Source organism: Marmota marmota, unplaced genomic scaffold, assembly GCF_001458135.2.
Source record: "Marmota marmota marmota unplaced genomic scaffold, marMar, whole genome shotgun sequence".
Classification (NCBI taxonomy): Eukaryota; Metazoa; Chordata; class Mammalia; order Rodentia; family Sciuridae; genus Marmota; species Marmota marmota.
In genome coordinates, this window is record NW_026000222.1 from 1,144,763 (window position 1) to 1,158,679 (window position 13,917).

At 62.7% G+C, this 13,917-nt stretch overlaps 2 protein-coding genes across 2 annotated transcripts; one reads left to right on the forward strand and one right to left on the reverse strand.

Moving 5' to 3' along the window:
• Positions 1–6: 6 nt before the first annotated feature.
• On the forward strand, positions 7–7,456 carry LOC107150827 (cytochrome b-245 light chain). The gene is given in 7 exon segments (XM_015495967.2): positions 7–239; positions 4,388–4,457; positions 4,808–4,882; positions 5,074–5,157; positions 5,589–5,670; positions 7,170–7,370; positions 7,372–7,456. Coding segments are annotated over 7 exon segments (759 nt in total). The 5' UTR covers positions 7–10; the 3' UTR covers positions 7,390–7,456.
• Positions 7,457–8,640: 1,184 nt separating this feature from the next.
• Positions 8,641–10,079, reverse strand: Il17c (interleukin 17C). The gene is made up of 3 exons (XM_015496269.2): positions 10,044–10,079; positions 9,443–9,771; positions 8,641–9,153 (listed from the first exon to the last, which is right to left on the reverse strand). The coding sequence occupies exons 1-3, from the start codon at positions 10,077–10,079 to the stop codon at positions 8,892–8,894; spliced, it is 627 nt and encodes a 208-aa protein (XP_015351755.1). The 3' UTR covers positions 8,641–8,891.
• Positions 10,080–13,917: the final 3,838 nt, after the last annotated feature.

Sequence of the window (13,917 nt, forward strand, 5' to 3'; positions counted from 1 at the left end):
CCCTGCCCCCATGCTCTGCCCGACCCTGCTCAGCACTTCCCCTTCGCGGACCTCCGCCCGCCCTGGAGGAAGTGGAAGCTGGGGGAAGAGGCGTCTCACCCCGGTGGTTTCCGGGGCGTCACGGTTCCTCCTGGTTGAGAAAACCCTGCCGACGACCCTCCCCTGCGCCCCCGTCCTGTTCTGGAGTCGGGGATCGGGCCCTGGGGTCACCCGGTTCTCCTCTCCCCCGGAGCCAGCAGGTGTGGGCTCAGGTCTGGTGTGGGGTTCTGATGGTTCCTTTGGGGTCCATTCTGGAGTGTGCCCAGAAGGAGGCCTAGGATTTCATACACACCCGAAGGGACCAGCCCTGCTTGGCTCTGGAGGAGGACGGCCCTGCCCTGCCCTGGTTGCTTGGAGTTCTGATGAGGGGCAGCGGATTTCTGGCCACTGTGGAAGGACCTCTACCCAGTGCGCAGGGGGGTAGTGGGGTGGGGTGTCATGGCCCACCACCTGTCACCTGGGGACAGTAAGCAGCGGGAGTGGGGACAGGAATCAAGGGTGTCTTCCTCGCCTGCCCCTTTTCAGCCACATTTTGAGTGGCAGCCTTGGGACATTGGCTCTGAGCCTCCTCCTTTTGAGTGGCTACTTTTGGTAGTCCTCAGGACTGTCCCACAGGACTGTCACCTCCCTGCAGTGGACTATGCCCTGCACTCTAGCTGCACTTCCTCCTTCCTCCCAAACCCCTCCAGGAAGTACAGTGAGTCAGAGGGCACCCACCTGGGTGGCTCCAGAGTGCCTGGGCAGGGTCTCCCCTGGCTGGCCCTTGTTCCCAGCACCCAGGCTGGTGCTGCTCAGTTCCTGCTCAGGAACACCACAGGGGAGACCTGAGAAGTCCCAGGCTGCGGCAGTTTCCGTCCAGCAGGAGGGCTTGTGGAAAGCCTCCCAGACCTGCTGCGCAAGTGGCCCTCTTGCCCGCCCCCTTTCTCTAGGTCTGTTCAGTGCAGCCACCTGGCCAGCATGGCCTGCTGGGTCCTACCAGCATAGCATCCAACAGGATTTATTTATTTATTTATTTATTTTTGACACCAGAGATTGAACACAGGGGCACTGGACCACTGAGCCACGTCCCAGCCCTATTTTGTACTTTATTTAGAGGCAGGGTCTCCCTGAGTTGCTCAGCCTTGATGTTGTGAGGCTGGCTTTGAACTCACCATTGTTCTTTCCCCAGCCATCATTGTAGGCGTGCGCCACTGCCCCAGCCATCAGGATTCTTTTTATACCAAAACACCTCGTTTAACAGACCACATCACCTCCCTACAAAGAACCTCCAATGGCTGCTTATTGCCACTAACGAAAGCCAGATTCCCATTACCCAAGCCCCTGCCCACCTCCCGGGCCCTGCCCATATTCTCACTCTAGCTGCACAGGATCCTGCTCTGTTCCTGGGTGAGGGTGCCTCAGGGCCTTTGTGGAAGTTGACCCCTCCCTTCATCTCAACCCTTAGCTAGGCCTGGTGGCACATACCTGTTATCCCAGTGATTCCGGAGGCTGAGGCAGGAGGATCCCAAATTCTAAGGCCAGCCTCAGCAATTTAGCAAAGCCCTAAGCAACTTGGTGAGACCCTATTTCTAAATAAAAAATAAAAAGATCCGGGGATGGGGTTCAGTGTTAAATTGCCCCTGGGTTCACTCTCCAGTACCCCCCACCAAAAGAACAACAAAATGGCCTCCAGCACTGCCTATCTGGAGATGTCTTCCGGACGTCCCACCTGAAGCAGCTGGTTCCCTCTGCTGCTCCTCTGCTCTAACCACACCCACACTTCTTTTCTCCCTGAGCCCCAGCACCCGCAGAGTCCCTGCCTGGAGCAGGATGTCGGAATGGGTCCTCAGGCCCTCGTGCGGCCAGGGCAGGCAGTGAAACTGAGGCTCAGGACAGGGACAGGAGGACACTGCCCTTCCTCGTCCACACACACGAATGCTGACCAGCAGAGAGCAGTTAATATATAGCTGAGCTCAGGACCAAGGAAGGACATCTGCAGGAAACAAAAACAGGTTCCCAGCGGGCCAGCAGGAGCTGAAGTCCAGGGCACTCCGGATGCTCAGGCTTGCCCCTGCGGTCCTGGGGTCTCCGTGTGGGGAAGGAGCTGAACTGAGCCGCGCATGCGCAGCAGGGCCCAGCGGCGCTGCCTGAGCAGGAGTGGACTGTGATCTGCTGCTCCAGCTGGGAGCTGCAGACAGCCTGACCCCTGGAAGTCCAGCTGCTGGCCAGGGAGGCTGGGACCTTCGGATCACAGGATGGGGGCAAGCCAGGTTCAGGATAGAGAGGTGTCCTGCCCCCAGCAGCAGCAGCCGTGAGCCCCCTGTGGCGGTTCCTCAGCCAGGACTCTCAGGCCACGGGAAACCCCTGCAGGCCAGAGCTCGCACAGCTGCCGCTGGAGGAAGCGGACCCCAACAGAACCAGAGGCCCTGTGTCCTCAGAGGCAGAACCACATTTGAAAGGGGCCTGAGAATGTCTAAAATGTTCAAGGAGACCGAGGAGTAGGAGCTGATAGGGACAGTGGAAAGTGAATTAACGTAGGCCGTCTAAAGAAGACGGCGCGGAGGCTGGGAGCAGGGGCAGGGTCCAGGCCAGCCTTGGCAACTGGTGTGCGGGGTGGCTGCTGACAGCCTGACTGCAAAGACTGCTGGAGGTGTCCCTCCTGGGGGGACGTCGGAGCCAAGAGAAGAAGTGGCACACAAAGACACTGGCGAATAAGTACCAAATACATACAAATAACAAGCACTTCTGGAAGAGAATGAGGCTAGACATCCTGAAGTTTTATCTGCGGTTTGGGAAGAAGGGTTTCAAAATAAGTAACCTTGAATATTGGAAATTTATTTTCAAATTAAAAAAAAATAGTGGGATGCCTTGATATTATGTGCCTCTCAACAGGAGAAATAGAAGTACCCCACTATGACCATTGAGAATTCTTGTCAAAAACGTCTGAGTCCAAGTAAGGTTAGTGCTGAATTCCAAAATGGAAGGAAAAGAAAACAATACCTTGATAAAGAACCAGACAGATCCAGAATGTGGGGCACTCTATAAGAACTTTTAAAAGTCAGTGCCATTAGAATTATATAAAAGGCTCTAAATAAACCAAAGGTTCTGCTCTAGATATGGAAAGATGAAAGAGAAGTACCCACCAAATGCAAGATATTGACTCAGTGCTGGTTAGTGAAAGTTTCAGGTGCTGTCCTCGGACGTTCAGGCTGATAGGTGTGCAGGAGGGGGGACGCACACCTGCGGTGAGGTGTCACTGTCACTGTGCTAAGCTCCCACTTGTGCTGAGAACTGCACAATGAGAAGCTGGGCAGGCTCGAGTCTGACCAGAAGGGTAACCCCCACTGCTGTGCAGAGGAGGGTCAGGAGAAGCTGCAGGCAACAAGACAAAGTCAGTTGCAATGGTCTGCATTCCGAGTCCTCGGGGCTGCAGCGCGTTGCGGTGGCTGGGACAGAGAACTGCCTACCATAGGTGCAAGCTGGGGCCATCAGAATGCTGAGTGCTGGCTGGTCCGTGCAGTGGAAAACGACTCAGTTCAAAAGCAATCAACACCAGAACAGGCTGCGGTCCACACAGCGTGGATGCTCCTCAGCGCGACCTTGAGCTGTGCAAGCCAGACACACAGCCCAGGATCAGGGGGCTGGTGGAGCACCGGGGCACGCATGGGGTGGCCCTGCCCAGCACCTGTGCTCCCACTACCCCCAAGAACCCCAGGATTCCGGGAGGGGTTTGGTGGTGAGGCTGCGACACTGTGGTACCTCCTTAGTGTAGGGTTTGTGGTGCTGGGGATAGAACCCGGGGCCTCGCTATGTCGCCTTAAGATGGCTGCAGAATCCTAAATCTATTTTACCACCAAAAAAAAAAAAAAAAAAAGGTGGCAAGAAAGCAATGTAAGTGACGGGAGAAAACCCAGGTCCACGCTGCTCAGAGGAGGACCCAGACAGCCAGAGCACACAGACCCCAAAGGAAAGGGCTGGGCGGCTGCGGAGCGTGGGCCAGGCGGGAAGGGAGGCTGGACAGGAAGGGAGGCTGGGCGGTGGGGGGCAGGGCTGGGCACCCTGTCCTGAGAGGCAGTCCACCACAGTGTGGAAAGCCACGACCCATGCGAGAGGCCATTGCCGGGTGACAGGAGCCTGGCCAATGCCCAGGCGAGGTCCCAGAGCTGAGGCTGTCCCTCTGCAGCTCAACCTGGTCCCCTCCCATCTGCCTGTGGACTCTCCCCAGACCTCTTCACTCCAGCAGCCCACATTGTCTGCAGGGGACCTAGTGGCCCCCGTGGGAGGAGGGGGGCAGGTGGCTGTGCCCTGGGACTGAGCCCTGCAGGGTCGGGGCGTGGCCTGCCACCTCACCCTCTTGCCCCGCCCGCAGTTCTCATCACCGGGGGCATCGTGGCCACCGCGGGACGCTTCACCCAGTGGTACTTTGGCGCCTACTCCATGTATCCTTCTGCTGGCATCTAGGGGATGGGAGGGGACCCGGAGGTGGGGGGGCGGAGGAGCCGTGCCCAAAGGGCACCTGGGTATGAGGGTGCCAGCAGCCTCCTGCTTGACCTGGGGGCCTCCAGCTGCGCTTCTGAAAGTCAAAGCCACAGCCCCACTTTGGGGAGGCCAGGTCTGAGGAGATGCCCTTGCGGGCGTGGGCCAGGGCTGGCGCGGAGGCCTGCTGGACGACCTGGGCTTGGGCCTCCGCACCCTCCCAGTCCTGCCGGCCGGGCGGACCCGGGTGGCAGGAGGGTGCGGGCGGGCCTGGGGCCCTGGGGCTGAGCAGGAGGCCTTAACTGGCACCCAGTGTGGCAGGGGTGTTCGTCTGCCTCCTGGAGTACCCCCGGGGCAGGAGGAGGAAGGGCGCCACCATGGAGCGCTGGTGAGTGGCCTCCCTCTGCACACGGGAGGTGGGGGGGGGGCTGGCGTCCCCAGGGACCAGCCAGTGTCTCCTGGCTTCCGGGTCCCTAAGCGCCTGGGAGGAAGAAGGGCTGAAGGCCCTGGGAGGGAGGGGGGTTGTGTCCTGCGTTGGCATGGCCCCCTGCCCCATGCTTGTCTTCCTCCTGGGTCTAGTGGGCAGAAGTGCATGACCACCGTGGTGAAGCTCTTCGGGCCCCTCACCAGGAATTACTACGTCCGGGCCGTCTTGCACCTCCTGTGAGTCCCCCCGAGTCGGCAGGTTGAGAGGAGGCTGGCCTGGCTGCCTGCCCAGTCCCCTCCCCACTGGGTGGTCTTCCAAACTAAAACCAGGTCCCTGACTCTGGCAGGTGCCTGTGGGTGTGACAGCCCCCCACCCCCGTAGCAGTTGTGGTCCCTGGCTGACGGGCTCAGCTCAGTGCTCTTCCTGGGGCCCGGCCTCCTGCAGTTGCCGGGGCCAGCTGGAAGGGCCAGCCGTGCCACAGCTGCAGGCTTCCTGAGGTGGTGGTTGGGCTCCAGGGCCAAAGTGCACCTCAGAGAGAGGCTTGCCACCTGGACCCGGGCCTTCGGCAGAGCCGCTCTCCCCTGTCTGGGGTCCTGGGACAGCCCCGCAGTGGGCCTGCCGAGCTCCCCTGGCCCTTTTCTGATGGCCGTTCTCTGCCTTCCCCCAGGCTGTCCGTGCCTGCAGGCTTCCTGCTGGCCACCATCCTCGGCACTGTCTGCCTGGCCATCGCCAGTGTCATCTACCTGCTGGTGAGTATGTCCTCTGCGGTCCCCATCCTTGACCCTTGTGGCTCTGCCAGTTGTCACACATCGGATGCAGGCTGGGCCCTCTCCCTGCACCTTCCCATCTAAGCCTGCCTCAGCCCCGCAGGGGGGTGGACGAGTAGGCAGAAGCTCAGAGGGGACGTGGCAGGCCCGGGCACGCAGCCCATTCTCCTTCCCTTTGCTCCTATGTGGGCCGTGTCTGCCTCTCCAAGGAGCTCAAGAGGCCCCGTGCCACCCGGTGTTTCCCCAGACGCCGGCACCGTGTCCCCCTGGTGGGGCGCCTGTGGCTGTGTGACCCTTGTAAGCCCACCCACGCTGGACTCTGGAGCGTGCGGTCCCCAGTGCGGGCTTCCTGCAGAGCTGGCCCCCCGTGCTGCTTGTCTGGGTGCCCAGGAAGCCTGCCGTGCCACCCTGTGCATGGAAGTGTCACCTCGTGCCGAGCCCCAGGCACCCTCTGGAGTGCCCTCCTCCGCCTAGCGCTGGCCCCAAGGCCTCAGCCTGCTGGGCCTGTCCTCCCACTACCGCAGGCCACCACGTCAGCTCCTTGGGTCAAAGCCACCACCGCAGGACCCTGGCCAGTGCTGTGGTTCCCCTCTGCTCTGCATCTCGCGGCTCTTGCCATGGACAGTGTTGGGTGGACTGTCTCTGACCCTGGCTCTGAGCCCGACAGTCTGCAGTTTGTCCTTGGCCCACTGTCCTGTGGGGCCTCGTCCTTGTCTCACAGGGCGGAGTCCCTGTGTTTCAGCGCATTGTGCCTGCTTCCCTCTGTGGACGAGGCTGTCCCTGGTGCGTTAGCTCCTCCCTACCTGAGGGCGGCCCCTCTGCCGCCTCTCACCTCCCGGGAATGTCCTGGCACCGTGGGGGTGGGGACCACAGATGCTCAGCTCCTTCTTGTGCTCCCTCAGGTTTGTGCTCCGACAAACACTCATCAAAGTGACGGGAACGAAAGTAGCTTCACGTCCCCAGCTCGCTGGGCCTGCTGCCATGGCAGCCACCTGGGCCGGGCAGGACCAGCAGTCTGCTTCCCACAGAGGACCCGGGAGCAGATCCCTGCTGTGCACCCCCAGAATCCCTGGGCCTCTGTGCAGAAATGCCTGGGTGCCCAAGGAGGCTGCTGGCCAGGGCAAGGCCAGGGCAAGTGGGTGTCACCACCAGACAGAGAGGGCTCTGCCCTCCCCAGGGCCTTTAGTCCCTTAAAGGAGGCCTGGGAACCCTGTGGGTCTTGGAATTTGCACCAGGAAGTGGTCTCCAGAAGATGGTTCAGAAACCCATGGAATCCACGCCCATTTCTCCTGTGGGGCCATATGGCAGGAGAGCTTGGGTCTGGAGTCAGGCAGGTGCAGGTCCTGGCTGTGTGGCCTCAGGCCAGTTGCTTAACCTCTCTGGGCCTACTCCCATCACTCCTACAGAGTAGATCTTGTGGACTCCCCAAGGAGGAAGGGAGTGGGGCCTGAAGCATGGCACAGTCCTTCTCTTCTCCCCAGGCGGCCATCCGCGGAGAGCAGTGGATGCCCATTGAGCCCAAGCCCAAGGAGCGGCCGCAGGTTGGAGGCACCATCAAGCAGCCACCCAGCAATCCCCCGCCCCGACCCCCAGCTGAGGCCCGCAAGAAGCCCAGCGAGGAGGAGGAGGCGGCAGCGGGCCCAGCGGTGGGGGGGGGTGCCCAGGTCAACCCCATCCCGGTGGACTGACGAGGTCGTGTGAGGTCGCCTGCACTCCCCAGCGTGGCCGCCAGGGGGCGGCCGCGCCCCCAATAAACGCAGTGACTGCCTGGCGCGTGCGGATCTTCCTGGGCCCCGTGGGTGGGATCAGTACCAGGGGAGCGAACTGCACACTCCAGGCCCCCGGACCCTTCCCCAGCTCGGTGGCCGAGGCTGCAGGAGGCCTAGCTCTCCCCTGTTGGCCACCTGCTCAGCAGTGGGTCCTCTGATGTCCAGGGCCCTGCCTGGGGACATCCAGAGGGCTGGATCTGCCCTGGCGCTATGGCTCAGCACCACCAGGGGAGCTCAGGGCCTCCTTCCAGGAGCTGATCCCACCCCTGCCCTCTTAGGCCGCCCTGGCCTGCACCACCTGCCCCCAAGGACCCCCTCAGCCCTGGCCCCTGACGTGTCCCAGCACTGTGGCTGGAGAGCCAGCCGTGTGAACCCACGTGTCCTCAGGGGCAGGCACAGAACCCCAGAGCCAAGCAGGAAGCTTTGGGGTCCCACCTCACTGCCACCTCCTTCCTGCTGAGGCAGGGCTTGTCTTGTCCACTGCCCTGGTCAGTGCCCTGTGCTAGGAACTCCCAGTCCTGGGCAAAGGCCGCCTCCCCAGGAAGCCTCTGAGACTGCCTCCTCGGGGCTCCTGGGCTGGCCTCCTGTCACAGCCTCCCGCTAACACACTGGCACACAGTAGGCGCTCACAGTAGGGGAAGAAGACACTGGTGAGGTGGGGTGGGTCTGTGGTCTCAGGCAGGACCGAGGCCCGGGCGACCTTCCACACGGCCGCGGTGCCCCTTAGCCAGAGGCCGACAGTGGGAGTGCAGCACCCCTGGCAGGAGCCTGAGGGGGCCCAGGCCTGAGCCCCGTCTCCCGAGCACAGGGTCCTCACCAGGTCCGGGCCTGGTGAGCTCCCCCTGGGAGACAAGGGGGTCTGTCCATCCTGAAGGGCAGCGACCCTGGGCTTCATCCTCAGGACAGACGGCCCCAAGTGCTCCAGGTGCTAACAGGTGGGGGTCGAGGCTGGGCTTTGGGGAGCAGCGCCCATGCCCAGGGCAGGAGCTGCCCGTCTACCGTCAGGTAGGTGGACCCGCTCAGCTGGCCGGGCCCACCCGTGCCCATGGCGCCCAGGCCCGTCTCCACCCAGGGCTGCGCACAGACTTCTTGCCCGATGGGACCTGCGGGGGGGGGGTCTGAAGTCAAGGAGTGCAGACGTCACTGCGTCGTACCCATTTAATGGACAAGCGTCTAAGAAAGTGGACCCCTCGTCCCGGGGTTGCTGAGAAGCCGGGCAGTGGAGCAGCCTGAGGCCGGGGGGGCGGCCGGGCAGGCGCTCAGCACCAGGAGGAGGAGCAGCCTTCCAGCCCACCCAGACCCTGGGATGCCCAGCTCGGGGCACTGCTCAGATGGCCGCTGGAGTGGCCCTGCTCCAGGCACATAAATAACAATAAATACACATAAATAACGGGCCCTCGGCAGGGGCGCCTGGTCCGGGGCAGCAGGCTGGTGTCACGGTGCCGACCTGGGCAGGACGCAGGTGCAGCCCACGGGCACGCGGATGAACTCTGTGTGGAAGGCAAAGGCCCCTGGCGAGGTGGCCTCCGCCCCGTCGGGGGAGCAGGGCCTGCGGCGCAGAACCAGCAGGCTCTGGTGAAGCCGCACGGAGTTGAGCGCGGCCGTCTCCTGGCCCGTCCTGGTGCTGATGCAGCCGCGGCACAGGCACTCGGCGAAGGCCAGCTTCTGCGGATAGCGGCTCTCGTCCGTGTCGATGCTGTGGGGACAGGACAGTGAGGCTCCGCCTGCTCCCTGCCAGGAGGCCCCTGTGCTTGGGAGCCGGGGCTCCGGGTGACCCTCCCTGCCCCCATGGCCTCCGAGAGCACAGGGTTGGGGTTTGGGGGTCGGAATCTTCCTGGGGGTCTGGGGGCCAATATCTGGGCTGAGGTCCTGTCAGAAGACAGATCCTCACTTCCTGGGCTGGGGTGGACGGGGTGGACCGAGGGGTCAGGATGAAGACACTGAGGTCCAGAGCACAGGGACCGCCCCCGGCCCGCAGCCCTCACCGGTATCTCCAGGGCGAGATGGAGCGCTGGTGAGTGTCAGCTGTCAGGACCTCCTCTGGCCGCAGCACGGGGCACTGAGGCCCAGCCAGGGCCCCCTGGGGCTGCCGCCTGTGGCCCTCCGCCTCCAGGCTGGACACCAGGGCCACAGGCAAGGCCTGCTCCCACCTGGCACTTCGAGCCAGCAGGTGAGGGGGGGGCTGGCCGTCGGGCAGTTCCTCAGCTGAGTAGCAGCGCGGGGTCCTGTGGGGGTGTGGGGCCCCCCAGAGTGGGTGGCTGTGGTGGGCTCGGCTGGTGGGCAGCCAGGTCAGAGGCAGGATGCCAAGGAGAAGCTGGAGGACAGGCAAGTGGTCAGCCCGGGTCACGGCCAGGACACCTCACTCCTGCCAGCCTGCCGGCCTCCAGGTGGAAAGACCCGGCTCAGCCTGCCCCGCAGATGGGGAGACTGAGGCCAGAGACCACCCCTGGCTCTAGGGCAGCCACACCCAGGGCTCCGGCTCTCCCTCCCCAGGTGGGGTGTCCCGGACCCTTCCCAGCACCCATCTTGGGGCCCAGAGCCCCACCGGGCCAGGCTGCACCCCTGTGGCGGGGCGGCCTGGCTCACCAGCACAGTGGTGGTGGCGGCGGTGACGGCAGGCATGGCTTGGCACAGCCTCACACCTGGGCGGCCCGGGGTGCACCTGGCGAGGCCCCAGCTGCCCGGTTCTTTATACTGGGGCCACACCTGGGGAAAATCCGGCCGTCGCTTCCTCCTGGGATGGGCCCAGCCCCTGGCACTTCCTCCTCCTGTCCCATGGGTTCCCCGGAGCACAGGAATCACTGCACCCGCCCTGCCGCGCCCCCAGCAGGGATGGCGTCACAGATGCGCGGGGCAGTGAGGCCCCCTCCCCACCTACAGGGAGCAGTGGGCAGTCCTCCTCTGTCTGACTGACTGGCACCTTCGACAAGAGCAGCTTGCCACTTGGGCCAGCTGATCTGCAGCTGGGCTGGGCCTCTCTTGCTTTACAACCTGCAGTCCATCCACAGGGTCCATCTACCTCTGAGTGGGCACTGAGGCTGGTCTTTACCCAACATGATCAAGACCAGGTGACTGGGTACAGTGGCCTACGTCTGTAATCTCAGAGGCTCAGGAGGCTGAGGCAGGAGGATGGCGAATTCAGCTGGGCCAGCCTCAGCAACAGCGAGGCCCTGAGCAACTCAGTGAGACCCTGTCTCTAAATAAAATACAAAACAGGGCTGGGGTGTGGCTCAGCGGTGGAGGGCCCCTGGGTTCAATCGCTGGTACCCCAAGGGGAAAAAAAGGAGGTACAAAGGGCCGGGGGTGTGCTTAGTGGCGAAGTGCTCCTGAGTTTGATCTCCGGTACCAAAGGAAAAAAAGACCAGGTGAAGGTGAGGCTGGAGAAGGCGGGCGCAGAGGGGTGGCAGGTGCTCTGGGGTTTTATCCAGAGTCCAAGTCAGCAGGTCAGCACCTAGGGAGCCCTGAGGACCCAGCTCAACACTGCTGGCTGCAGGGGTGGAAAGGGGGACAACTGGAGCCAGGGTTGGGACACTGTGAATGCGGGGTTTGGATGCCAGCTGAGGGTGGTGGGGAGAGTGTCCCCTGCTGTCTCTCTTCCCCGCTGGCAGTGCTGAACGGCCCTAGGAAGGCGTCCCTTGCCAACACCACAGCCTTTGGAGGGTGGGGGGCCAGAGAGGCCCCTGACACCGGGCTCTCCCAGCACCGCCCACAGCGGCCTGTAGACTTGGGCTCCCGCTCTGTGGCCTCAGCGTGTGCATACGTCAGTGGGTAAAGGACACCCTGCCTGGTGCCAGCAGTCTAGGGAGGAGAGTCAAAGCTGCAGGGAGCTGGGCATGGGGTGCACACCTCTAATCTCAGCAACTTCAGAGGCTGAGGCAAGAGGCCCGCAAGTTCAAGTTCAAGGCCAGTCTCAGCCATTTAGCTAGACCCCATCTCAAAATAAAAACTGGCCCTGGGAACGTGGCTCAGTGGTACAGCAACCCTGGGTCCACTCCCCACGCCCAAAACAACAAGGAACTGCCCCCTGCACGGAGCCCCAGGGCAGCTCTGCCCTCTGTTTTCGCCCTTGCATACCTACTGTGGCGGGGAGCTCACTGTCCATTCTGGTTCCCAGGACGGTTCTAACAGTGCCACAAGCTGTGTGGCTTTAAACAAGTGACTTTGTCTGCATGTGGTCTGGAGGCCAGAATCCTGAAGTCCAGGTGGACAGCGCTGAGCCACTCTGGGTTCTCTGAGGGATCTGCCGGCCTCCCATAGCTTCTGGTGCCTCTGACAACCCTCAAGCCCCCTGGCCTTTGGCTGCAAGGTCCCCATCTGGCTCAGAAGTCACATGCTGCTCATGGGCCCCTCTCTGTGGCTCTCTTTGGTCTTATAAGGACACCGATCATTGAATTTGAGCCCATTCTAGTCCCATCTTTCTTTACTTCTTTTTTTTCTTTAATATCTATTCTTAAGTTCTAGGTGGACACAGTGTCTTTACATTGATGTGGTGCTGAGGACCGAGCCCGGGGCCTCGGGCATGCTCACTGAGCGCTCTGCCACCGCGCCCCAGCCCCAGCCCTGGAAACCCCTTTCTGATCACATCGAAGCCAAGACCTTCCCACAGGATGGGGGCAGGTTCCCGATGGTGGCTTAAGAGAGGACGGAACTCTTTGGCGAACACAGTAGAGCCGCTCTAGTTCCCTGCTGTGGTCAGCCCAGGTCAGGGGGGATCCCCGGGCTGACACCTGCTTCCTGCAGGGTTGACTCCAGCCCCCAGCCCCCCTGGGGGCAGCACTAGCTCCTCAGGGCAGGGACTGCGCCTCCCACTGTGCCTGGCACAAGAGCCATGCCCACGTCCCAGGTGCTCCAGCAGTGACCCACAAAGGGACGCAGGGAAGAGCCCTGACCCCAGCCCCAGGCCCCCTGAGGTCGCTGCCTGCCGCCTGTACTAGGAGCACCCGAGGGACCCCAGGCCCCCAGCTGCTCCTGGGCAGAAACTCCAGGCTCCTTGGCCACCTCTCTGCAGGTGGAGCCCGGCCAAGGGTGGGCAGCACTTCCCTGCTGGGATCTCTGGTACTGGGACCTCTGGGGGGGCCCAGGGTCGAGACCTGCCAGGTGCCCCCGGGAAGCCCCTTCCCAAATGCCCGTAGGGGCCTGCAGCTGGGCGCCTGAGATGTTCTGTGCCTCTCCCCAGCTGGCAGGGCCTGACCTCCGGATTCACACGTCCAGCCCCTGGGGACCCCAGTGGACATGGTGCTGGGGGCTCAGGAGGCTTCTGGGTACTCTGGTTCAAGTCTCGGGCTTTCCTGCTTCAACACTTGTCTTTGGGTCACAGTGTCTGTGTCAGGGTGGCGAACCCCGCAGGAGGAAGACGTGCGTGAGAGAGACAGACTTAAGGAGAGTGAAGGCTGGGGCCGCCATGTTCACAGGTGCCTTTGCAGTAGAGCAGGTCTCTCCTGGGAGCGCGGCAGGGAAGGGAGCAGCAGGTCCCAGCCCCTTCAAGGACCGGAGCCTCCTGCAGTAGGCTGCTCAGCTCAACCTTACCTTGAAGGCAAGGAGAAGCTGGAGGGGAGATGGTCCCTCCTCAGAAGGTCCACGTGGAGCCAGGGACCCCTCCCGTGCCACCTCTCCCAGAGCTCTGGGTCTGTCCACGGGCTCAGGCCCAGGTCAGGGTGATGTCAAGACAGCCCACCTGTGCCCCAGACCAGGGAGGACTGAGACACCTATGGCAACTGCCGGGTGCCAGCTCCTGCCATGGTCCTGGCCTTCACAGCAGGGAGACGGGCTCCGGCGGGCAGTGGCTGGCTCCGGGCTGCACTGCGGGCTGGCAGAGCTGGGTCCCGGCTTCTGCAGGATGGTTGCTGGCCCCAGCCAGGCCCACCTTTCCCGGTCCTCTTCCTTTCCCAGGAGCACACAGGGCCTGGATTCTCAGGACAGAGGGCGACACTGAGGGGTTGGTGTGGGGCCCTGGGTCCCCCAGTACTGAGAGGAGGAGAATGCCTGATCCCAAGCTGTCCACTTCATGGTGGCCAACCCAGAGCCAACCAGAATGAGGCCGCTGGGCCACTCAGGCCAAGCGGGCGGGGAGGGACCTGCCTATTCCCAGCCAGTCTCCAGTCTAGAGCTGAGTCCCACGCAGCAGGGGCTCCCCTGCCTGGCCAGGCACCTCCCGGGAAGAGGGGCTGCGCGGACGGGGTCAAGTTTGCCTCTGCCTGTGTCGCTACCTTATGACCTCGAGTCCACCTGCTCCGCCCTGGAGGGGGTGTTTCCGCGTTTTCCGATTTTTGCGGGGGGCACTGGGATTGAACTGGGGGTGCCCTACCACTGAGCCACACCCAGCCCTTTGAATTTTCTTTACTTTGAGACAGGGTCTCGCTAAGCTGCCCTTGCTGGGCTCCAGCGGAATCCCCCTGCTTCAGCCGCCGGAGCTGCTGGGATTACAGGCGGGCGCCGCCTGCCCGGCTGCATTTTCCGTGTC

Coding starts and splice junctions, on each gene's coding strand:
- Il17c (XM_015496269.2), bottom strand. CDS start 10,079: ATGCCTGCCGTCACCGCCGCCACCACCACTGTGCTG. Junction 9,772..10,043: donor CCGCCACCACCACTGTGCTG/GTGAGCCAGGCC, acceptor CCTGTCCTCCAG/CTTCTCCTTGGCATCCTGCC. Junction 9,154..9,442: donor ATCTCGCCCTGGAGATACCG/GTGAGGGCTGCG, acceptor CTGTCCCCACAG/CATCGACACGGACGAGAGCC.